A 25,454-nucleotide genomic window follows, 5' to 3' on the forward strand; every position below is an offset into this window, starting at 1 on the left:
TTGACTTTTATGAACCTCATATCCAAGTATGAAATTATTTCATGTTTGAGTTTATGAAATAAGATTTTAGTCTGACTTATCATTAAGACTTTTCTCAGCATTATGGTTGTTTTTAAGTCTTAACACTTCCACTTATAGTTTAGTTGTTTTCTCAAGGATAACAATATTTGTACTTTCTGTTACCTAAATAATACTGTGTTATCAAGGTCAGTCATTTCTATTAACATGTTCAACACTCAAAACACCTTAGAGATAAAATTTCGTTTTCTACAACTCTGACTAATCTGTCCCATCTGGTGGGGGAGAGTGGTCAAGGGTAGTTATCTCATAAAAGCAACCAAAGAGACTGAGGTAGGGGCTTCCCCGGCGGCTCAGTGGTAGAGTCCTCTTGCCAGTGCAGGAGACATGGGTTCAGTCCCTGTTTCAGGAAAATCCCACGTGCCGGAGAGCAACCAAGTATGTGCACCACAACTACTGAGGCTGTGCTTTGGAGCCTGAGAGCTGCAACTACTGAGCCCATGCGCTCCAAGTACTGAAGCCTGAGCGGCCTAGATCCTGTGCCCTATAACAAGAAAAGCCACTACAATGAGAAGCTCGCACACTGCAATAAATAATAGTCCCACTTGCCACAACTAGAGAAAAGTCTGCACAGCAACCAAGGCCCAGCTCAGTTAAATAAGTAAATAAAAGATTTTTTAAAAGTGAGGTGAAGATCACTTGGTGTCATGCCTTTTGTTGGGTCTTTGGAAGAGAGACTCTTTGTAACTTAAAAAATGCTAAGCTGAGTTTAAGACTAGGTGTGTTTTGCTTTTGGAATCATTCCTTAAAAGTGAGATTGTCAGATCATTCTGAAGACAGGAGAATTTTAATTTGACTTCCTAAAGACTGAATCTCAACCTTAGCCAGTGTTCAGATGCTTGTCTTTAATGTAAACCTTTGATAGTTTATGAATTCCTTTCAGGAGAAATGTAGAAAAAATATGCAGATGCTTAGAAAAGCCAGCAAGACTGTAGTTGGAAGGTAGATGTGTTCATGTAGAAAGTTTTATATGAAAACCTGTCCTCAGAAAGATGTAGGAACAATGAACCAGCTTGTCCTTGTTCTTGTTTTAAAATAAACATATTGTAGACTTGTAGTTGGCTTCTGATGAGCTGTTCATGGAGCCATTTAAGGCATAAGTTCTGCATTGGTATTGAACCAAAGAAATAAAAGCTGTTCATAACCTTGTGTACCTTTCCAACATAAACAGTACGTCTTAAGTAAATCAGTTTTATATTAGTTTATATATAACATCACATGGGAGCTTTATCTTTGACTTTTTTGTCTGATCTGAATTTCTAGCTAGGCATTCATATCTTCTGATAGTGCTGTTCTAGATTATCATTTTACATTCCAAATTTGTGTAAGCCAAAATTATTTATTTTACCCTTGTCATGGGATAACACTTATTGCTCATAACCAGGGCTCAGTCAGTGAGTATTCTTTGAAAGCTGCTTCAATTTTCTGCCTGTGTTTTCGAGTATTCCCTTTAAATGAATGCTCATATTAAAGAAGCAGGAGCTATTTCTTACTCATCTCCCACTCTCACTTGTCATTATTGTCTTATGCCTGAAATTGTTTCTGTAGAGGATGGCAACCCACTCCAGTCTTCTTGCCTAAAAAATTCCATGGACAGAGGAGCCTGGTGGGCTATAGCACATGGGGTTGCAGAGAGTTGGACATGACTAAGCATACACACAAGAGGATCTTACGGAGTTTAGTTGTCCATGAATATACTTTGTTGACTGAATCTAAGAGGATAAACAATGCTGTAGTTTTTCCAGGAAGATTAAAATTAGAAGTATCAATATGACTATATTTCAGCAGGGAGAGTCTGAATGGAGGAGATAATAATAATAAATAGGATGCACTCTAGAAACTTTGGAAGGTTGGAAAAAGTGATTTGTTTCCCAGCCTTTCATTAAACCATGTCATCAAAGAGATAAACATCTAACCAGAAAACATTGTTAGAGGGAGAACAGTTCAGTTTTGTTGTTGTTGTTTTAATCTGTCTGTAACTGTTTCAATGTCTCCTTATACGGATTGAATAAAATAAAAACATTGAATGGACACCACTACTTGACTCCAATCTGTGTTTCCTTTCATGGCCTTCACAGATCTCCATTGTGAAGGTGTATTCTCAGAGGAGGCATAATTTAATGGGGAAGATGGTGGATTTGGAAAACTCTGGACTCAACTCCTGATACTGCAGTTATTAGCTGTGTGAACTTCATCAAATCACATCACTGTTCTGAATTTTAGTCTTCTAAAAACTAAGAAAAAATTATATATAGACTTTTCCCTTCATCTGTGACATCATTTAAGAAAATATGATATAGGATTAGATATTTATATCTATTTTTTGAGCTATTTTTATTGTGATTTATGTTTGCAGTAGACACACATGGATACTTGAAATTTGAGAAATACACCCATCTTGTCATTTATTGAGGTGGCAAATTCATTTTGTTTAATGATAAATTTCCTTTTATCTTATATCAGAACACTTTGGCCCCAAAGATGTTTTAAATAACATCTGGGGGCACAAATAAGCTATATAAGAGTTAATAAAAGCCTATACACAAATCTTTTTGATGTCCAATCTTTAGTTTTTTATATGCTGCTCAGTTATGAAAAGGAGAGAGAACATAAAAGCTGATTTTTATTAGATTACTTATATGCTCAGTGTCTTTCTTTGGTCTTATCTAATCCCGCAGAAATAATCTAGAAGGATGTGCAATTCACTCTTCTCAGATACTGCTCACCATCTGTTTTCAAAGTGAGAAATGAGCATCACTTTGTACCTTATTTCCCTTTGTCTGCTAAGTCCAAACTTGGGGAAAGAGGTCACTGTTTATTCTGTTTATAACTGACTTGATATTAACAATTCATGTTCCATACTCTGGTTTTTTAATATGGTTTTATGGTAACTATTCATCCCCCCCCCCCACCTTTTTTTGGCTCCCTCACGTACTTATTGCAACAGATACTCTTGGCTCAACGAAATAGGGAACTCATTCATCAGGAATGTTTGATTGTGTTTTTTTCAAAAACAAAACTGTTTTGCTTTTTGTTTTAGTGTTTTCTTTTTCTTCTGTCAGACATGATCCAGTGTGGAAGGGAGAGGGAGAAAAACAAGCGAATCTTGGAAAACTGACGTGAATTGCAGCAAGTTCTTGGATTTAGATAGAAAATGGGAGGAATGAAAGTATAACGAGTGCATAGCTCATCGGTATATTGGAGATGCTCTTGTATATGTAATTGAGGTTTTATCACGAGCATTAGCTATGGTGAAGATAATGGTGACAATAACTAATCTCACTGGATAATAAATAAGCAGGCTCAGAGAGGCAAGAAACCTGGCTTAGAACACATTGTTAGTAAGCATTGTAGGATTTTCCCTGTATACTCTGGTGTGTAGCTCAAAACAGTGTTTTTTGTCTAATCATATGTCTAGTCATACTGTTGTCTATGCCTTATGCTTAAAATGGCAGTGACTTTATAGCAGAGACTTGCTGAGGTGCATGTTCTTCTCTTCTGGAATGTTCTACGACAGTCATGTAAGGACAAGAATATTTGAAGATGATTATACAGCAGTAGCTTTATTATGGAATGCTTACTGTATGTCATGTATGTATCTATTTGTTTTATCTGTATTAACTTTTCTGCCCTGCAGAATGCTCCTGGGGGGGCAGCCACCATTATTTTTTTCCATTTAGAGGTGAAGGTCAAGGCATGGTAGGATTTCTAACTTGCCAAGGTCCCAAAGCTAGTATATGTTCAAATGCAAGCTGTCTGGCTCCATAGTCACCCTATAGTGTGACCTTTTAGCCTGATGAATTAGCAGCTGTGACTCTTTGAGAGCCATGACTTGGCCTCAAATGGACATAGGAAATAGTTTCAACGTGTGTGTGTGTTTCCAAGACTATCATATTTTTCATCAATTATAAGTAATGCACACTTTTTAGGATAGTCATTGTAAAATGTAACCCCAAGCCATAGTTAGAGGGTGGGGGAAGATTAAGTCATTTGGAATGGTTTCGAAAAGCTCTCTGGGCAACTGGCCAGAGTTTTTGCTGGACCTTGGAATCGTGAATGTTTGTAAAGAGTGGGGAGATTTTGTGTCTTTGCACATAAGTGTCCCTGCGTCATTTTGGTCTTTAGCATGAACCACTCAATGATGGAAAAAGAAATCTTGGGAAAGATGAAAGGGTAGAACTAAAGGGAAGCCCTACATAGATTTCAAAAGACTGTAGAGTTTCACAGTTATAATTTATAATGTCCACTATCCTTGTGATATTTTATATGAGGTTATTTATCTTTTCTCTTTGAGAACATATTTTCCCTTATATTTAAAAATATCCTGTCTTTAGAACTCTTCTAAAATATTTGGAGGGCAGAAATAGGTGAAGTAGGTTCTTTATTTTCTAGCCATTTTTGTCTTTGGAAAAATTAACATGTTTCTCTGTTAACTGGTGTTAGTTATTCAGCAGTTGTTTGTTGAACACTTACTGTATTGTAGACCCTCTACAAAACTCTGGAGATAAAAGATAAAGTGCTGAATTTGTCCTCAAAGCATTTGGTTCTGGTGGGAGAAAATGTCAGCTAGTCAGCCTGCAGATAAGAAGTGCTACGTAAAAAAAAAAAAAAAGAAGTGCTATGGAAGCAGAGTGGAAAGCTCGGTCAGGGCACAAAGGAAGGAGGACATTAGTTCCTCTGATGGTGATCAGCAGACATTTGAGCCAAAGCTATGAACAGTTTTAGGGCTGTGTAGGCCAAGGTGGGCAGGGAGGGTGTTAGAGACTGGAGTGCTCAAAAGCCTGGGACAGTGAAGGACAGGAACCACCACCATCATCTCACAGCTAGAAAAGTTGACCATTGTAAGCCCCTCTGGTTCCCTATGAAGGAAATGCCACGTGGACTCAGGTCCATGGATTCATGGACCTCTCCAGCCAGTCTTCCTTCAGTACTGGGTAAAATGGCGCTGCTTCCCTTGTTCCTTCCTTCCTTCTTGTTTTCTTTCCTTCTTAACTTCCTTTTTCTGTTTAGTTGATGAATTTGGATTAGATGTAAGCATTTTTCACATCAGGCTTAATCTTACTGAGGGAAAAGGGAAGGAGAAAAAAAAACAAGCAGCCTCCTATCACTCAATAGGATATAAAGTTTTCTGCTATTTGTTTCTATGTCTTTCTTCATATGTTTCTCAGGAAATTCAATTTTTCTGCTATTCCGTTAGCATCCCTCTTTGATCAGGAGTGCCTGTATCACTGCTTTTCTCAGCTTTTTTTGTGAGTCATCGTGGATGAGCATGGCATGGCCATGGGGAGACTTCCTAGATTGAGTACCTAAAATTTGCTTCTTTGGGTTTTTGTACTGGGACTGCAAAATGCTCATGTTTAAATAACTTAAAATTCCTGGGAAACTCATAAAACAGCCTGACATGATGTTAAATAGTTTGTGCCTATAAGATACTTTGCAGATGGCTAAGATAAGTATGAAGGATGCTTTATATGTTTTGACTTACTGTCTCTTCAATTATATTATATAAAATTCAGCAGACTTCTCCATGATCACTAGGGAAATGAATGATTTTCCTGTCATAAATCACAAATACCACATACTAGAGGAGGATTCTAATTGACGGGTACTCATCAATAGTTTATTTATATTCTTCAGGAGGACTCCCAAAAATGTAGCATCCACCATATTTATTCAGAAAAATATATTCTTAAATAAAATTGCCCTGACACTGGCTGCTGTACTCAAGCAACTTAAAGAAATCCCAACTGCTACTTTGCTTAGCAAACTAGCTGGATGTCCCAACCATGATTGTGTAAGATGAAGACAAATTGTGCATGCACACACACACATGCAGATTTGATTCCTCTGTTCACAGTGTTCTGATTCAGGGCAACTTGAAGATGATTTGGAGGTGTTATGATTAACTTTGCATTTATCCCAGAAAATTTCACTGGAGGAGAAAATACATTCTTGGCATGCAGTAAAACCCCACATTTGATTATATAATTCATTTGTGATTTAAATTTTCATAATTTATTCAGTAAATCCAATGAATGTAATGTTGGATAGATAATAAGCTAATTTAGTTTTATGAGTAAAAAAAGTACATGACTGATCTATCATTTTACAAATGAACTGCTGAATCATGGATTTGGATGTGATTTAGGGGAGCCTTCCCACACCCCTCCTCCTGGTCTTCTAGCTCCACCCACACATCCTTCCTGCTCAACCCTAATCTTCTTTGATCAAAGGGAAGCACTTTAAAGAAGGAAATCTTCAGGAGTTTTAATGTAATTACCTTTAGGATGAGAATTCCGTTTAAAGTAGTACCATTGGCTGATTCAATAATGTCTAGAATTCTGCCCAGACTTGAAAGTACTTTGTGTCCGTTGCTGAATATTGCTGCTGTCTTCATGTTTTGCTTCTGGGATTGAACTGTGTAGGTTTTCAGTCTTTAAATACATTTCTGGTGGGTATCAGTGCGTTTGCAAATAAAGATTTCCATGCTTGACCTGGTCACGGTAGAAATGATCTGGTTCTGCTGCCCCTAAGTTTTCTCCATTTTGAGAGCAGAGACAAATAACCCACTATTATCTCATCACCTTGATACTGTCAGTGGTGGTTTACGAAAGCCGCTTTGGGGTTAGACCCTGGGAGTGGCTAGGATGGTAACAAAACCAGATTCAAGTTACAGACGAGCAGCTTCATAAATTATCGAATTCATATGCTGTATTCTATTATCACAAGAGGGAACATTTTGCCAAAAAGTCTGTTCAAATAAAATTTCCTTTGGAATATTTTCTCCTCTTCTGAGGACACGTGCGTTTCCCCAGCCCATTTTTCCCTGCCCCTAGTACCTCATGTATGGTAAGCATTCGGTAGGCAGTGAATGAATTCCTTTGTCCCTGCGTCTGAATGGTCCAGTGGAAGTCTTCACCCAAACAATAGCTTGTGGATGGTCTGTGCTGGGGAGGCCCGGGCGCCACTTCAAAAGCGATTTCCCCATCCTGGCAGGGCAGGACATGTTCTCCTCGGTCTGGGAAGTCATAGCTCTATCCCTGTTCAACACTATACCTCCCTTCTGCTTGCTTCCTTCCCAGGAGCTGTGGCATCCGAGTGCGGCTGCCAAGAGGAATCCAGGAACGCCAAAGAGCCCAAGCATGTCAGACCTTCCTGTAGCCACACACACACACCTCAAACCCCAAGGAAGCGAGTGAGAATCACCGGGAAGGAGACGGCCAACCAGGTGAGCAACCACATCAGTCTGAGGGCTAAAGCAACAGGAAAGGGTTTTTGGCAGTTCTGTTCGTTTGGCAACATGAGGATTTGACCTGAGCTTACACCAAATTACCTCACGGCAAATTATTTTCTGCCGAGCGCTACAGATGTTAGGGTGACTCCACTGAGCTCTTGGGCTGAGGACAGATGAATACATCCAAGACGACGACTTTGTTTCCAGGTGTGATGGGGGGATTGCTTCTCCTCGTTCAGGAAGAGGTTAAATCCCAACTTTTTTTCCGCCTTTAGGGGAGGTTCTTTTGTTCAAAGCCAATAGGGGAGCTTTTGGCTTGGGTCTTGAGTTTGGTTTTGAGCCTTCTGGTTTGGCTCCGTATGGGTGTGGGTGTGTTTGTGCTTGTGGGTGGGGTGTGTGTATGTGTATTTGTGTATTTCCACATAGATGGCTAAGAATGTTTTTCCTTTTTATAAATATAAATCTTGCTCTCTTTTTTTTTTTTTTTTTTGCTATTTGGGTCCATATGTTTTGAAGCTACCTCCTAGGTGAGTTGAATTAGACTATGCTATTTTTATTTACTTTTTAATGTTTTTAGTAATGAAATCACTGGTTGGAGCCCTATGCAGTTTGATGCTATAATAGGATTTGCCAGGGTTCCATTGTACTCTAAATTAGCTTTAAATTTCTGCCCCTTGCCTTCCTTTTCATTTATGTTAAATGTTAACTATTATGTGAAGAGAAGGGATTTTAATGATAGTAAGAAGGTATTTAGAGACTCCTGCTCTACTGCTCGTTAAAAAAAAAAAAAAGAATACAGACTATCAACAGGGGAGTTGGATCCCTGAAACAACTCTCAGGCAGAGATGTTAATGCCCACACTGTTGACATTTGGGGCTAGATAATTCCGTATTGTAGGGTTTTTTCCTGTGCGTTATAGAAGTCAGTGACAGCCCAGGCCTCAACCCACCAATTCCCAGTAGCACTCAACTCCCCCGGTGTGCAGCTGGAAAAGTACCGTGGAGGATAAAATTGCTCCCAGTTGGGAACCATTGCTTTACGGATAAATTCTTACTGAGGAAAAGAAGGTAGAGAAAATAGTGAAGATGGAGACTCTGGAGCTATTGATTTTTGCTTTTTAAATATGTTACCTGGGTAGTTCCAAAGAAAGAGTTGGTTTGACCAAAATTTTGTTCGGGTTTTCTGTAACAACTTTTTGGTCAACCCAATACATCTTTTGCAGATGAGGCCTGCCAGTAAAATTCTTGCTTCACTTTCAGTTCGGTTCGGTTCAGTTGCTCAGTCGTGTCTGACTCTGCGAGCCCATGGACTGCAGCACGCCACGCTTCCCTGTCCATCACCAACTCCTGGTTGTCCATCACCACCAGTTACCTATCCTTTATTGACTGGCATTTGGTTTAGATTAATGTAACAGTTGCAACTCACTTAGAACAAGGATTCATTTTGATGCTGTCATGATCAACTGAAGAACTTCTGGGTATTCATATCCTGCAATACTTTCTTTAAAGGGGACAGCCTGATCTCTGGGTGCTTTTATAGCACTGGCTTATTGGTTGGTGAATGAGATTCAGATGAGGGCTTCCCTGAGGGCTAAGATGGTAAAGAATCTGCCTGCAATGCAGGAGACTTGGGTTTGATCCCTGGGTCAGGAAGATCCCTTGGAGGAGACAATGACAACCCCCTCCAGTATTCTTGCCTGAGAATTCCATGGATGGAGGAGCCTGGTGGGCCCCAGTCCATGGGGTCGCAAGGAGTCTGACATTGCTGAGTGACTAACACACACATTAGAACAAGGATTGATTGTGATGCTCTCAGGATCAACTGAAGAACTTTTGGGTATTCGTATCCTGCAGTACTTTCTTTGAAGGGGACAGCCTGATCCCTGGGTATTTTTGTAGAGCTGGCTTATTGTTTGGTGAACAAGATTCAAATGAGGCTCGTGTGAAACTAATTGAAATGGGTGAATTGAATGAAGAAAGACACCCACAATACACTTTAATTCAGTTTTATGAATGGAAGGTCAGATACATGAGTTAAGGACAGGTTTGACTGAATTCACTGTCTTCTACAGTACTGAAATTGTCCAGAGTATTGCCTTCTTCCTGTATAGGATTGTAGTTCATGTGCTCTGTTCTCAAGCTCCTTCCAAATTCACTCTCTCTCTAGTAGTAGAATGTTTCAGTTGCCAGACAAGTGGAGTCATGTCTCCACTGTGATTTAACATTAAATGTCCTGCTGTCTTTATTTCAAAAAAATTTTTTTCCTCTTTATTCACTCTTCACATGAACATACATGTTTGCCAGGCACGCTCTTGCATTTCCTTTTTCTCTTGCATCCTTCCTGCCCTTGTTTTCTTCCTTTTTCTCTGACTGTAGGAACTGTCAGCTGGCCTGGCTGGCATCGTCTTACCTTCTTTTGAACTGTGTTACCCAGAGACCTCCGTTTATTATGCCTCGGGCATGCTCTGTCTTGAATGCTGGATCTCTCTGAGGGATAGTTAATGATCTTTGCAGCAAATGAAGGTGAACTGTAGCCACATTATTGTGATAATACAGCCAACTGTATGGAACAGATTGAGCTGAGCTTTGAACAGCTGGGGCTGGCAGAGTGAGTCTTGACTTCTCTCGGAAGAGTTCCAGAACTGCCAAATCATCAAACTTGAAGGGGAAAGAGGGACAAGAAAGGTTAGGGGAACAGTGGTTCCTGCAGGTGCCTTTTGCTTTTGTGGTCTGCCTTTCTGGAAATTGTGCCGGTTTGCAGATCGGGCGCAGTGCAGATCTAATTGAACCCAGGGGCTGCTGTCACTGTTTTTGGACTTGTCTGCTTCATGGCTGGGATGGTATTTTCATGTTCATTTGCAGGCATGGAACATGTGATGGATACATGCTTCTCTCAAGGCTTGTGCCACCCTTACGTCCAGTGAGACCATTTGTAGTTTTAAAGATGTGCAGCCTGAACAGAACCCTAATATAAATTCATAAAGGCTCTGTTGGAACCTTTGGACTTGGACCGTTGTGTGGCTTTGTGATGGATATAATAAATGGACATCAGTGTGGGGTATGACAGATATTATAAATTGGTGGCCCACTGAGCCAGATCCCGCCCTCAAATATGCTGCCCGCCCTTACAAGGAAGTGTATGTATGTGTGTGTTTAGAGAACTAGCTGGCAGTGTTGGTTTGTTTTTTTTTCTTAATTACATAAAAATCTGGTTAATCTACCCAAAGAAACCAAAAGATCTGGCTTCCCCAAAGCCATCATCTCCCATGGCACACACCAGCGGGGGCTGAGTAAATGTGGTCCCATACCTGTGTCCAGTAGGGAAGGCAGGGGCTTTGCAGCTCACAGAAGTCCTCACCTGGCACCCTCACACTCACTTCTTGGTGGGCTTCTGCCAGAGAAGATCAGGGGAGAACAGATAGAGACTTTGGGATGGGGAAGAATTGGGTTTGATGTGTAGTTTCACAACCAGCTTTGTCAATTTGGGCAAGTGACTTACCTTTCTGAGTCTTAGTTTCCTTGTGCCTAAAATGGAAGTAAAATTCACCCCCTCACAGTTATTGTAAAGAACATGAATTTAGGTAGAAAAATTGACACCCTTAAAAAAGAACCATGATACTACACACATCAGCCATCATTGTAATTTTCAGCTGCTATGTATCATAGGTGACTTGAGGCCAGTCGTTTAGAGTCACATTGACTATACTATAAAATTAGATGAACACTCCTATTACTCAGGACAATGAGGGGACTTGTGTCTGGGCTTCCCATATTTCTGTTTTTGTCTTTGATACAGAATTTACAGTGTCTCTAGGGGAATAATAGTATAGAAACTGAGTTCTTAGGGGTGGCCTTATCTAAAGATAAATATCTTACAATTTAGCTCATATTAGGTAGACACTTGATTTTCTTTTGACTGAGTCATGACTTAGTAATTACAATCTAAACTCTTGAAGTTTCTGTCTCCCCATCCCAATTACATTCGAAATAAGTTTGATGATAACCCCGAGGATTGAAGATACTCAGCATTTTCATGGAAGGAAAGCTACGGAAATGAGAGCGGTATATCAATTAATATATTTCCTTAGAAGTGGGAGTTGAATTTAGTTCTTGTTAGGCTTCCAATCTGTTGAAGACAGCAGTGTATCAGCATCTTGTGCTCGCATATTCTTTAAAATTTCAAGTGATTTTTTTCTATGCTCTTGCACTCAATTGATATTCTTTTCTCTCTAATCTCTGACCTTTGACATCTGTCAGAAGGTTCCAGAATGCATTTGACTGCCACACTAGGTGCGCTTCCTGTTTATTACATATGTAGTTAGGAAATACAGGTTTTTCCGCCCATTTTTCTACTTCCTGCAAAGATGGGTTTCCTTTAGATGTGGATATTTCACTTAAATGCGTATTCCTGTCTCAAAATGGTAAGGGAAAGCAGGGCAGTAATTTCTTATTGTATTCCACTTTGTGAATGTATGTGGAAAGCTCATGTGTTGCAGTGAAAAACTACTTAGAAGAAGCAAGCAAGGTGGCTAGAAAATGTTAAGGCGGTTGTGAGACCAGTGGGAGAAAATGTATGTAAAAGGTGAAAAGTGAGCTGTGATTAGCTTAGGTATAGAGTTCAGAATTCAAACCACGCCGTGTGATAAGCAGTTTTGTTTTCAGGTGTTGTCTTAAATCCACCTTGGATGAGTGAATGCCATTATTAGAACAGAAGGTCCCTGAGTAGAAGGCATAAGAGAAGAAAATGTTATTTTTAGAGCCCTTCTAAAGACCTTTCTGAATGGACATGTAAGTCTACCTCTGGACCTGGAAACTGGGCCCATATCTAGATCTGATTCCAGGTAACTACTCAGAACCCCTTTTTCTTCCAGCCTCTACCTGATGCTGTGCATGGAGGAGGTGCAGGGAAAGAGGGAAGGAGATGAAGAGAGGAGGAGGGCGGAGTGTGGCTGGAAGTGGGGTGACTTGGAGAATGAAGGTTCTTTGCACTAAAGACTGAAATCTCTGGAAGTATTGTGGCATGTTTAGGAAATAGTTGAATTGATCCATGTGAAGTTGTTAGTATTTCAGTTGTACAAAAAATGGTAGTTTTACACAGTTCAACCAAAAATACAAGTATTACATTTTTGCTGGAATTGCTATCTGTCCTGCAGCTGGGTATATGGAGTGGTTTTAAAAGCCAGAGATATTTTGGCATCCAATTGGTGATTTTTTTTCGTGTGTGGTATATGTGATTTTCCTAGAATATACAAATATTTTCTGCCTTGGGTTTTTCTTATCAGGTTTTTCTAAAATTATAGTTATTGCCTCAGATCTTACAGTGGAAGAGACTAAAAGGACAGCCCAGTCTGAGGAGGAAGGAAGCCTGTGGATCTCACTAGATCTTCACCCAGGAATGTGTGTGGCCGGCTGGGTTTGTTTGTAGGGCACTGGAAATCCCAAAATCGGGTTTTGACCTTAGCTGACTTTACATATGATAGTTTTGTTTTGAAAATAAGAAATGGTTGTGAAAAGACAAGGAGTTACCCATATGGATATGATTTAGTAAATCACGTCCACTTTAGGGTAGATTGAACCTTGTTGAAATTTGTGACATTTGCTCAAGAAGGCATTTTTTCCCCCTGTCTTTTGGTGGGACAGGATGATTCCGTGAACGCTGTTACAGTTTTGGGCAACAAACAAATTGACTTAGTTAATGAAAAGTAAGTCGTTAAGAAAGCCTGGAAGTAGTAAAGTCGATGGTCCTTGGATGGCGGTAGCTGGGGGTGGGGTGGGGTGTGAGTGTGTGTAAACATGTATGATTCTCGGGGGGGGGGGGTGAGGTTTGTTCCGAGTGAAAGAGACAGATGCTTCCTTCGCTGGCTTGTTTCCTGGTTTTCAAAGCCTCGGTTTTTGTTGTTTTATTTTAAGGTTGGGTGCCTTTTTGGTTTGTCTGTGAGGGCGTGGTGAGTCCGCACGCACAGGCACCCACCCCTCTAACTTGTTATTCCGTGTGCAGTGTCAAGTGGAAGGTGCGAGGCTCCACCAACTGCTCTGAGCAGAGCCCACTTCCCTTCACCCACAGAGCCCGTGAAGCAGTTGCACCAACATCAATCAAGGGAAAGCCGCAGGCTGCACTCACACCGTTGAAGCAGGTGCATGAGTGAGCATTCTCCGCCAGGCACGCGTGATTGAGGCGTACCTCGGTGCCCTGCCCACAGATGTCAGTTACGATGACTGTGTGGGGCCGCGCCCGCTCCCTGCGTACTTAGAGGACAGAGGAAGTGCCACTCAGGGCATCGCAGTTGCTGATGTACTGACACCAAGGGGAAAAGTGCAGGGTCTAGTTTCTCTGTGTGTGTGTGCATACATTGATATAGATCAAACATAGGTATACAGATGTATGCACATGCATGTGTAGATGTATGTGTGTGCATGCACACATGTGAATTTAAAGCAGAACTCAAATGGGCCATGAGATAAAGAGAGATTATGAGCATCAGATATCCCTTAGTATCTGACAAAAAGGGAAAGAGCTATTTTTAAAAAGGTGCATGTCTCAGGACTTCCCTGGTGGTTCAGTGGTTGAGACTTTGCCTTCTATTGCAGGGGGGTGAGGGTTCAGTCCCTGTTCAGAGAACTAGACCCTACATACTGCAGCTAAAGTTCCTGCGTGTTAACAACTAAGACCCGGCACAGCCAAATAAAAAATATTTAAAAATAAAAAGGTATACATCTCATCCTAAATTGCATCATCCTGACGTATGTTGAGCTCTAGGAAATTTCTACAGAAATTTTAAACGATCTTTAAGAAGAAGAAACTTTTAACACTAGGACTTCAAATATACGTTGTACCTTTTAAATAGTTACTAGTTCCCCAAAGCTTCTTGAACATGTTACTGAGATGCTTCAAAATACCATGTTTGTTATTTATATTCAAATATGTGAAAAATCTCCTTCTAAATAACATAAAGCAAAATGAGACATTTTTTGAAACTACCAAAGCTGGCTAAGTTTGAGAATAATTCTAAAATCCAGTGTCACTATAGGAGTGGGAAAAATATGAAATATTAGGGGGGAAATTTTATATACTATCTGGAGATTATTTTGTAATATATAAGATCAGAAGTCACAAAATGTGTTTATTCATAGTTCTGCCAGTGCAGCTTCTAGGCAGATTTGTCCTAATAGCATAATCAAATGTGTATAAAAAGATTTTACTGTAAGAATACTTTATCATAAACTTATTTTTTGATATATTTTGTTGTAAATATCTAGACATTATTAGAGTGGTCAGATAAATTATGGTAGACATATCCAGTAAAATACTAAATGAGGCATTCAAAGAATACTGTAGATTTTTCTGTGATCTTACTTAAAAAAATACCTTGTTTATATGTATCCATGAAAGTGGCTAGGTGTTGTCATAGTCTGGGAGGTTATACATAAAGTTAAAAGTTAGTATCTCTAGGTGATTTGAGAATAATTAGATGTCTGTAGTTTGCTTTAGCAAAGGGCAATCATGGAAATAGTACTTTAAGCATAAAAGCTATCTACAAATTCTTATAGAAACCAAGGAGGAAAAATGCTTACCCCCCAGATGACTGTTTAGCAGATATCAAAGACTTTTGATTGATTAATTCAGTGATAGGTATGTGCCAGGTACCATGCAAGGCTCCATTGTCTTGCTCTGTACTTTTCGTACGGTGAGTGGCTTAATCACTTCTGATACACTGGTTTGTGCGGCTTTACTAACAGAGTTAATAATACCAATGTGAAAATTCTGATATATACATGTAAATATTAAGACTAAAGAGTGACCTTTTGCTTCATGTTTTGACATATGTTTTATCTGCTCTACACTGTCTCACATCGTTAGATTTTTCCTACCGGGTGGATGGTTGGCAACCTCAGATGTCTTGGGAGGCAAAAGCAGATAGGAAAATCGTTGGGAAAACTTGACACCATTCACGAAAACCTTGAAAGAACACTGAGAAGCTTGTTGGCAAGTGCTTTGAAAAATCTGACTTCTTATTTTGTAACTTTTTTGGCTTTGAAACTCAGTCTTGGTTTAATGTTCAGCAGGTTGCTTCTGGGGAGTTAGGACAGGGTTTGAGGGTGGGAGATTAGCGTGATGAATTTGATGTCCATGCATCTGGAATGTTGAGACTGTGGAGGATGTAAGTGTGAGCTTTGGATGAGGGATGTCTGCCCGGAGGAGGATCAGGATTTCGGCAGACTTGGAGAGACTCATTGAGAGGTTTTAAGTGCTTCTTTGAGCCCCTCAGAGTCTGCCCAGGGGCTAGGCTCCTTCTGATGTCCCGTTCCTTTCTCACTGTGATGGTCCTGGAAGTGTAAACTTCCTCATGGCTTCTCAACACTTTGGCCTCTCATACTAGCATGAGAATAGAAATTTAAGAATTCTAGCTTGAATTACCCAGGGTTCCAGAATGAAAAAGATTTTTTTCATGAGTTCAGCTATAAAAATAGCAAAGATTCTTGAGAAGAAGAGTTTGTTTTGGATGAATACCAATTTGCCAAGTTGCTCTGTGTGTGTGTGTGTGTGTGTGTGTCTGGGGGAATTATTATGGCTTCTTGAACTTGGTTCATTTCTTTCCCATTGGTGAAGGGAAGACATTAAACTTTGGATTTGGTTCTATTTCCATTGTCCAGTGAATCAGGAGAGCTAGCCCCATAAGTTACTCCACTGCTGTGGGAAAATTTGTCATAATCACTTCCTCATTTTTCTTTCTACCCTTCTCTTGTTAGAACTGATGTGGGGTTCTTAACTAACTGCCTTGGGAATAGTTTGAAGTATAAAGGGTAGGTGTTGTGGTGGCATTTGAGAGATTCTTCAGACAAGCCCAGAGTGATAAAAATCAATAATTGAAGGAATCACTTGCCTTAAAACAAACAAACTTGTAAATAGAACAAGATTGTACAAATTGTGTCTTTAGGCAGGCTAATCTAATCACACACAGAAGGCAGCCTGTTTTCTTACTTGCTGGACCACTTCCACTATATATTCTCACAGGGAACAATATATTAAGTACAGTGTTTAGAAATATTTGTTGAATCCCACTGTCTGATTTTGGCAAATCCCAAGGAAAAAAAAGGATATGTCTTGGACTGCTTGAGCCTTCCTGGGAGGATGTTGGAGTTTTCCCAGCGAGGCTGGCTTCACATTGTGGGAAACACTGGTTTAGTAGATAACACTGTTAGAATTTATATTCAGAAGGCATTGAGGTTTTTTTTTTTTTTTTGGTTTTTGGAGCAGCCACAGCTGATCTTATATCTCTCAGGATCTGAAAAAATCCAAAGTGTATGCTAATCTTTCCTTATGTTGATGCTGTCATTTCCTTGCAAAGGGCACCCGGGTTTCTGACCCCCTCATCCTGTTACAGCAGCAGGGTGATCTCACTAACCCTGAAACATCCAGAGTCAGAAGGGAAGACAAAGGCGGCCATAAGTGAGAGCGGGTGAAAGATAGGCCACTATAGGGTGAAATAGCCATTGGCCAGTGCTCTCTTCTCTTATGGAATGTTGGCGCATCAGGATTAAAATTTCTAGAGGAAAACAAGGAAGAGCGCTGTGTGACATAAATCTCAGCAATATTGTTTTGGATCCATCTCCTAAAGCAAAGGAAATAAAAGCAAAAGTAAACAAATGGGACCTAATCAAACTCAACAAGCTTTCTGCACAGCACAGGAAACCGTTGACAAGACAGAAAGGTGGCCTAGTGAAACAGGAGAAAATATTTGCAAACGAAAAGACTGATAAAGGGTTAATATTCAATATATATAAATAGCTCCTACAATTCAACATCAAGAAAAGATCCCAAACAGCCCAATTAAAAAATGGGCAGAGGAACTGAACAGACATTTTTCCAAAGAGGAAATGCAGATGGCCTAGAGGCACATGAAAAGATGCTCAATAAGAAACCATCAGGAAAATGCAAATCAAAATCACAATGAGATACCACCTCCCACCTGTCACGGTGGCTGTCATCAAAAATAACTCAGATAACAAATATTGACAAAGATGTGGAGAAAAGGGAACCCTCATATACTGTTAACTGGGAATGTAAATTGGTGCAGCCTTTGTGGAAAACAACACAGAGGTTTCTCAAAAAAAAACTAAAAATAGAACTAATGTATGATCCAGCAATTCCTCTCCTGGGTACATTATCCGGAAGAAAACAACCAAAAACACCAATATGAAAAGATACAGGCACTCCAGTGTTTACAGCAGCATTATTTACCATTGTTGAGGTATGGAAGCAACCTTTAAGTGTCCAAGTTGGCTTAAAGCTCAACATTCAGGAAACTAAGATCATGGCATCTGGTCCAATCACTTCATGGCAAATAGATGGGGAAACAATGGAAACAGTGATAGACTTTATTTTTGGGTACTCCAAAATCACTGCAGATGGTGACTACAGCCATGAAATTAAAACACACTTGCTCCTTGGAAGAAAAGTCATGACCAACCTAGACAGCATATTAAAAAGCAGAGATATTACTTTGCTAACAAAAGGTCTGTCTAGTCAAAGCTATGGTTTTTCCAGTAGTCATGTATGGATGTGAGAGTTGGACCATAAAGAAAGCTGAGTGCCGAAGAATTGATGCTTTTGAACTGTGGTGTTGCAGAAGACTCTTGAGAGTCCCCTGGACTGCAAGGAAATCAAACCAGTCTATTCTAAAGGAAAGCAGTCCTGAATATTCATTGGAAGGACTGATGTTGAAGCTGAAACTCCAGTACTTTGGCCACCTGACGTGAAGAGCTGACTCATTTGAAAAGACCCTGATGCTGGGAAAGATTGAAGGCGGAAGGAGAAGGGGATGACAGAGGAGGAGGTGGTTGGATGGCATCACTGACTCAATGGACATGAGTTTGAGCAAGCTCCGAGAGGGACAGGGAAGCCTGGCTTGCTGTAGTCCATGAGGTCTTAAAGAGTCAGACAGGACTAAGCAACTGAACTGAACTGAACTGAAGTGTCCAAGGACAGATGAATGGATAAAGAAAATGTGTCATATATGCAATGGAATGCATACATCCATAAAAAAAGGATGAAATGTTGCTGAATGCATACATATAGCTGTACAATGCATACATACATGCATACAATGTTTCAGAATACATACAGCATAAAAAAGAATGAAATGTTGCCGTTGGCAGCAACATGGATGGACTTGTAGGGCATTAGGCTGGGGAAACTAGGCAGACAACGGCCAGCACTGTGTGCTGTCCCTTATAAGCATGTGTGTGTGTGCATGCTAAGTTGCTTCATCATGTCCAACTCTTTGTGACCTCATGGTCTGTAGCCCACCAGGCTCCTCTGTCCATGGGATTCTCCAGGCAAGAATACTGAAGTGGGTTGCCAGGCCCTTCTCCAAGGGATCAGCCCAACCCAGGGATGAAACCCAAGGCTCTTACGTCTCCTGCACTGGCAGGCGGGTTCTTTACCACTAGCGCCACTTGGGAAGCTCCATCCTTTATATGGGGAATCTAAAAAGTACACCAAGTAGTGAAGATAACAAGACTCACAGATATAGAGAACAAAGTAGTGGTTACCAGTAGGGCTAGGGGAAGAAGGAGTAGTATAGGCATAGGCGATTAAGAGATACAGACTACGGTATAAAATAAACTGCAAGGGCGCAGGCCCTACCGACCTCCTGCGCCTCCACACTTGCCGGGCTCCACAGGCAGGTGGGTGAAATTCTCATGCTGTCCAGCCGTGGTCTCAGCTCGCTTGCTGTCGGTCCTCTGGGTGCAGGGAATCCTGGCAGTAAGGACAGGCGACACAAGTGCTGCCACGGCTGATGGAGCCGCAGCCACACCACCCTCCCCTGCCCGTACCCTGATGCCCGCAGTGGGTGAGGAGGGCGTGCTGCCGTGGCCGGAGGTGGGGGCTCCTGGCTGCAGGGAGCAGTCTGAACGGCTGGACGTGGCCACAGCAAGGACCAGGAGTTGGAAGAGGTGATGAGCTGGAGGAGGAAGAGGAGGAGGAGGTATCTATTAAAAAACAAGTAGTATGCATTATACACTATGGGGAATAGAGCCAATACTTTATCATAATTATAAACAGTATAGCCTTTACAAATGGTGACTCAGTCCATTGTACACACCTGTAACTTCTACTGTAGAGCAGCTATACTTCAGTAGCAAAAGAAGTGGAGAAGGAAATGGCAACCCACTCCAGTATTCTTGCCTGGAAAATTCCATGGACAGAGGAACCTGGCGGGCCACGGTCCATGGGGTCGCAAAGAGTCAGCCATGAGTGAGCACATCAGCAGCAGCAGCAGAAGAAAAGATTTGGCAAAATCTGTAAGCTAATTTTGCTTAAATGTGATCATCACAGAGCATTGATGGAGTAATCGAAACTTGTGATAAAAATAAAAACGAAATATTTAGAAAGTACTGTATGCCTCCTTTATTTAAAAAGGTGTACTGAAATAAAAGTGCAGTATTATGAGGAATTTAAGTGAAATAAATTTAAGTTTCTCAGCATGTATCTGGCATAAAATCGTCTTAATCGCTCTTATGCAAGGGCTTATGTTACTGCCTTATCCACTGGTGTTTAAATGAGAGTAAACATATCTGGCCAAGTTGGTTTTTTTTTTTTTCCTTTTTAGCTTGTAACTTTGGGAAGCTATTTAAGCTATAATATCTCATCTCTGGAAAGGAGATAAGAGCATCAGCCTCAGAGGGTTTTGAAAGAAACTTTATTTTGGAATAGTTTTAGATAAACAGAAAAGTTGCAAAGATAGGAAGAAAGTATTCCTGTAGTCTTTACCTAGTTTCCCTTAATGTGATCATGTTACTTTAAATGGTGTGTTTGTCAAAACTAAGGAGCCAACAGTAGTACTTGATTATTAACGAAACTCTACAGTTTATTTGAACTTCACTAGTTTTCCCCTGGTGTCCTTTCTCTGTTCCTGGATCTCGTCCTGGATACCACATTACATTTGTTCATCGTGTCTAAGACACCTTTGATCTATGACCGTTTCTCTGACATGTTTTTGATGACCATAACAGTTTCACGGAGTGCAGGTCAGTCTATTGCAGAATGCGCCTCCTTTGGAATTTGTCTGATGTTTTTGCATAATTAGGCTGCCTGTGGGTTTTTGAAAGACCGCAGAGGGGAACCATGATTTGGGGTCGCACAGTCAGACATGACTGAGTGACTAACACATCTACTGTCAACATGGCTTGTCACTGTTGAGCTTTACCTTGATCACCTGGTAGAGATAATGTTGGCCAGATTTTTCCATCGTCAAGTTCCGCTTTTTCCCCCCTTTTCCGTATTTTTAGTAGAAGCACATCACTAGGCATAGATCATAGTGTTGTTTGAAGGTTTAAATGAGATGATAAAGCTCTTAGCACAGAGCACCGTGCTTAGAAAACCCTCCTTAAATATGACTGTCAGTGTTGCTTTTGCTCTCGAAGTCCCCCTTAAGTACTTAAAAATCTTTACAGCATCTTCCTTGTAGTTATACCGTTCTCAGTCCTCTATTGATGTTGATCAGAAAGTAAAAAGAAGAGTGCTCACAAACTTCTCAAATGAGATGGCTGTACTCAAAGGCACGCTAGGATGGGGATTATGAGAAGTCACTTGAGCATTGCTGCTGAAAGGTTTTGCTGAATTGGGACCATCAGCATCTGGTCCTGTTTCAAGGGTTGGCATCAGTCATCAAGGATGAGCATGGAGACGACAGTGCAGGGGGTGGGGGTGGCTGACAAGTCTTGGGCATGAAAGAAAAATGGAAAGTAATTTAGGAGCTGTGCCTACATCATGGTGTGACCCCCCCCCCCTCCCCATGGTCAAATTTGATCGCTTTTAGGTAGAATTGTGAGTTCTCAGATAAAAACTGTCTTCAGCACTTCTCTATAAAGTGAGGGCCTTTTTCTATGACCTGAGACGCTTCAAAACCCTTGCAGTTGTTGCTAGAGGTATTTGCTGAGCCTGGATAATAGAGCTTGGAGTCCTGTGTAACTGTGTCTGTTGGAATAAATAAGAACAGCTGGTCTCTTGTACAGATAGTGTTTGGCATGAATTTTTTATTTAAGTCTCTCCATGTATCTAGTAAACAGTAAGTAGTATTCGAACACTACTTAAAGCCTCCCAAGTCTCCTTCCAATAAATTTCTTTCACTCCTCCCCATTTTAAAGTTCAGGGTGTAGGGCAGGGTTAATGTACCAGAAAAGGAATGCTAGGAAAGTATTTTCTGAGCTAGAGAAAATAAGGTTCCTCTTCTATGTATTCTTTCCCATTTGACCTTCAGCTTCTCTCTTAGATAGCACATTTTTTGGGACTGTTTCTTGGGAAAGCAAGATTTATGCAGACATTCTTTTACTGGTGTGTATGTACTAAGTGAAGAGAGACACATTCGTGTTAAAACGGAATCCTCTTTCCCTGTGTTCTTCATGGGGAGAAGATTTACATCTACATTAAGGGTAGATGGTGAACCCTTCACTTGGTATTCTGTAAATGACTAGCAAGCAAATTGTTTTCCATTTTCCTTTGTGAATTTTGGCTTTAACATGCTTAGTTGAGACTGAGAATGCCTTTCCTGTCCTAGAGGGAACCCAGCATGCCCTTGAAGAACATTCATGGCATCATTCATTTATTCTGTTTTTGTTATTCACAGTAGAGAGAAATTTTTTTATTTAAATCTGCCAAATTAATGTTGAGTGTCTAAAGGAGTGTAAACTATGATGTTATATTGTTTATAGTCTTGCTCGTATTGTTTTTTCAAGCAAACAGTGAGTTCCCTGTCCTGGAGGCTGGGAATATAAGTAAAGATAAGATAGGATCTACTTCACGTATCAAGTGATAACCTTTAGGGGCTGTAGGAGATTTCTAATGATTTTTATTTTTCTTTTAAGACTCTGCAGGACTTTTGTGGTCATCAGGGTTGCTCTGTGACTTCTCGGATGAAGCTGAAAAGTCACCATGGGGTTTGCTTTTATCCTTTTCTACCTACCTTATAGGAACCTGCACAGTTCCATTTTGGAGGGGTCTGATGGAAAGACCCCCTGACCTAGGTCAGGCATGTTGTGTGAGCAAGAAGCAAACTTCCATTATTACATGGCAGTAGAATGTGGGATGGTGTGTTCCTGTGATATTATCAGCCTATCCTGACTAATGCAGTCGACGTTCTGATCTCTTTAGAGTCGCCAGAATTAAGGCCTAGATGTTTGAGCTGTTGAGGGGATATTCACAGCTGTGACGGCAGCAGGGTAGGAAGTCTGCACACATAGTGGTTACTGTAACGCAGGACCTGGGTGGGCAGTTTAACTGAGAGCTGTGACCTGCGCTTCAGTAGGTTGTTAATAGTTCTTCATGGAGATTGCATCCTGTCTCACCTGCGTGCCTGCTTCTCAACAAAGGTCTTCACACAATGGAGAGTAATTCTAAAAAAAGGAAAAATCAGTGTGTGTATACAAATACACACATACACACAAGCACATTAGCTTACCCTCCCAAGAGTCACATGAGAGATTTTAAAGCCAAACTACTGGTTGAGTGCCAGGAAGAATTTCTTGGGTGGACATAATGCTTAATTTATATTCAGGGGATTTCCACTGGTAAATCACAGAGCTTATAAAATTTGAAAAGAGGAGGAGGGGCTGGAGAAGGGAAAAAAAAAAAAAGGGCCCAGGGATGTGGTTGACAATGTTCCTTTTAATTTAAAGCCACCTGAAGGTTTCAGTTGAATAATAAATTCCCATATGGTTTCCGCTCTTTCAATGTTAGGACCTCAGAAATGCAGTCTACTTTTAGCCTTGGCTTCTGCTTGCCTCTTTGTCAGGCTGAGAACGCTTCCCGTCTGCCTGCTGGTAGGAAGTGTGAGCCAAGCCCACTTCTTCTGGGGATAGTTCCCAGGCTGGACTTTCTGCTGGGCAGGTTGGCTTTTCTGACCTGGAAGACCCACTCCCCTGGGGTGCTCCTAACTCTTCTTGGAGGGGCGGGGACAGCTAGGGCGACCACTCAGGATGACTTCAGGCTTCATTAGTGAGAACGTGTCCTTAGAGGTCCTTTCTCAGCCCCCTCGTGTTCTTCCCAACCTTGCAGTTCTCTTTACAATTAACTTGTCCCCTGGAGGAATATCCCATCCTGCATTTGGGTTTTTTTTGGTAATCATCAGACTCTTCAGAAGGGCAAATACTCAGTAAACCCTGAAAACCTGAATATAGAGTTATTTTCAATTACTTGTACTTTCATTACTAAAAGTTTCCTCTTTTCCTGATCCTGTGTAAGTTTACTTTCCTCATGTGTTAATGAGGTCATGGCATACCCAGGAAGTTTATGGAGAAAACTTTAGAGAAACAGTTTTTGCAGTATGATGATTGCTCTAATCCCTCTTTTCTCTTAGTTTTCTTTTCAGTGTTAATGTAAAAGCTGCTTCACTTGAATTCTTCATGAAAAATCATCGAGTTTTCTTTTGAGAGAAACCAAGTGGAAGATATATACACACACAAATTGATATTTAAACTTGGATCTGAAGTTTTTCAATTTTTATAATAGGTTGAGTTAAACTACCTACAGACTAGAAATCCACTATAACCATGTACTCCATACAACCATACAATCCATACAACCATGGTTATATAAACTGTTCTGGCCTAATTTGTGAACTTGTACACAAATATCATTAAAATGCCATGAGATAATGTTGCTGTGGCTCAAAAAAAAAAGCAATGTAGAAATTAGAAGGTAGAATTTTGGCCCTGCTTCACTGTGCTCATGTCACTATAAACACCTGTGACTGGTTATCCACCTGAAAATCAATTTATTGGTGCTACCCTTTCCAGCCTTCATGGCATTGCAAAATGATTTCTTCACACAAGGTCAATCAGGATGGTATGTGTAAGGTGGCCTGAGGCTCTTGAAGAGAAGTCCTACTCATGTATAGGTCGATGGAAGTAGAGGACGACTGTTGAGTATTGAGGAACAAAAGAACTTGAAAGGAAATGGGGTTACCAGCTCTTTCAGCTGACCAGACAGTATTAAGTGGAAACTGTTCTGTTTCCAGCAAAGGCAGCATTTTGAAAGGGACCCTCTGGCAGAGTCCCCTTAATAGTTTCCTATTAATCTGAAATGAGAAAGTACATCTTGAGTACAGAGGTACTCTCAGGACAAGCTCGTGTCAAAATGGGCCTTCATCATCCTTAGAAATCACTTGTAGGATATACTGTTAGGATGAAAATGTCATTACCTGGCTTGCAAATCAAATGCCACAGTTTGTCTCCTGCACAGCGTATCCTCAAGTGATATTTCGTGTGTTTCTGAAAATGCCTCCTAGAAACTAAGCTAACATACTGCATGTTTTTTTTTTCCTTTGATTTTTAATTGTCAGTTGCTAATATCAAGGAGAGTGAAAAAGTTGGCTTAAAGCTTAACATTCAGAAAACTAAGATCATGGCATCTGGTCCCATCACCTCATGGGGAGACATAGATGGGGAGACAGTGGAAACAGTGTCAGACTTTATTTTTTTGGGCTCCAAAATCACTGCGGATGGTGACTGCAGCCATGAAACTAAAAGACGCTTACTCCTTGGAAGGAAAGTTATGACCAACCTAGATAGCATATTAAAAAGCAGAGACATTACTTTGCCAACAAAGGTCCGTCTGGTCAAGGCTATGGTTTTTCCAGTGGTCATGTATGGATGTGAGAGTTGGACTGTGAAGAAAGCTGAGCACCGAAAAATTGATGCTTTTGAACTGTGGTGTTGGAGAAGACTCTTGAGAGTCCCTTGGACTGCAAGAAGGTCCAACCAGTCCATCCTAAAGGAGATCAGTCCTGGGTGTTCATTGGAAGGACTGATGCTGAAGCTGAAACTCCAGTACTTTGGCCACCTCATGCGAAGAGTTGACTCATTGGGAAAGACCCTAATGCTGGGAGGGCTTGGGGGCAGGGGAAGAAGGGGACGACAGAGGATGAGATGGCTGGATGGCATCACCAACTCGATGGGCATGAGTTTGAGTAAACTCCGGGAGTTTGTGATGGACAGGGAGGCCTGGCGTGCTGTGATTCATGGGGTCGCAAAGAGTCGGACACGACTGAGTGACTGAACTGATCTGAACTGAATATCATTTGAGTCAAATGTAAAACAAGGAAGAAAATCAAGCATAATCCCAATACCAGTTTCATTCAACA

At 40.8% G+C, this 25,454-nt stretch overlaps 1 protein-coding gene across 18 annotated transcripts in view; it reads left to right on the forward strand.

Annotated features, from left to right (window-relative positions):
• The window catches only part of LOC122429059, a 775,926-nt gene that overhangs the window by 304,709 nt on the left and 445,763 nt on the right, over positions 1-25,454 (forward strand). For all 18 annotated transcript variants that reach the window (XR_006265906.1, XR_006265911.1, XR_006265910.1 and 15 more), the window contains one exon: positions 7,161-7,306. Coding sequence is in view for 12 of the 18 variants with exons in the window: in XM_043449188.1 (XP_043305123.1) it covers positions 7,161-7,306 (146 nt within the window). In the remaining 6 variants the exon portion in view is untranslated. Of the gene's footprint in view, positions 1-7,160; positions 7,307-25,454 lie in introns of those variants that run through there.

Source organism: Cervus canadensis, chromosome 28 (genome assembly GCF_019320065.1).
Source record: "Cervus canadensis isolate Bull #8, Minnesota chromosome 28, ASM1932006v1, whole genome shotgun sequence".
NCBI classification, from domain to species: Eukaryota; Metazoa; Chordata; class Mammalia; order Artiodactyla; family Cervidae; genus Cervus; species Cervus canadensis.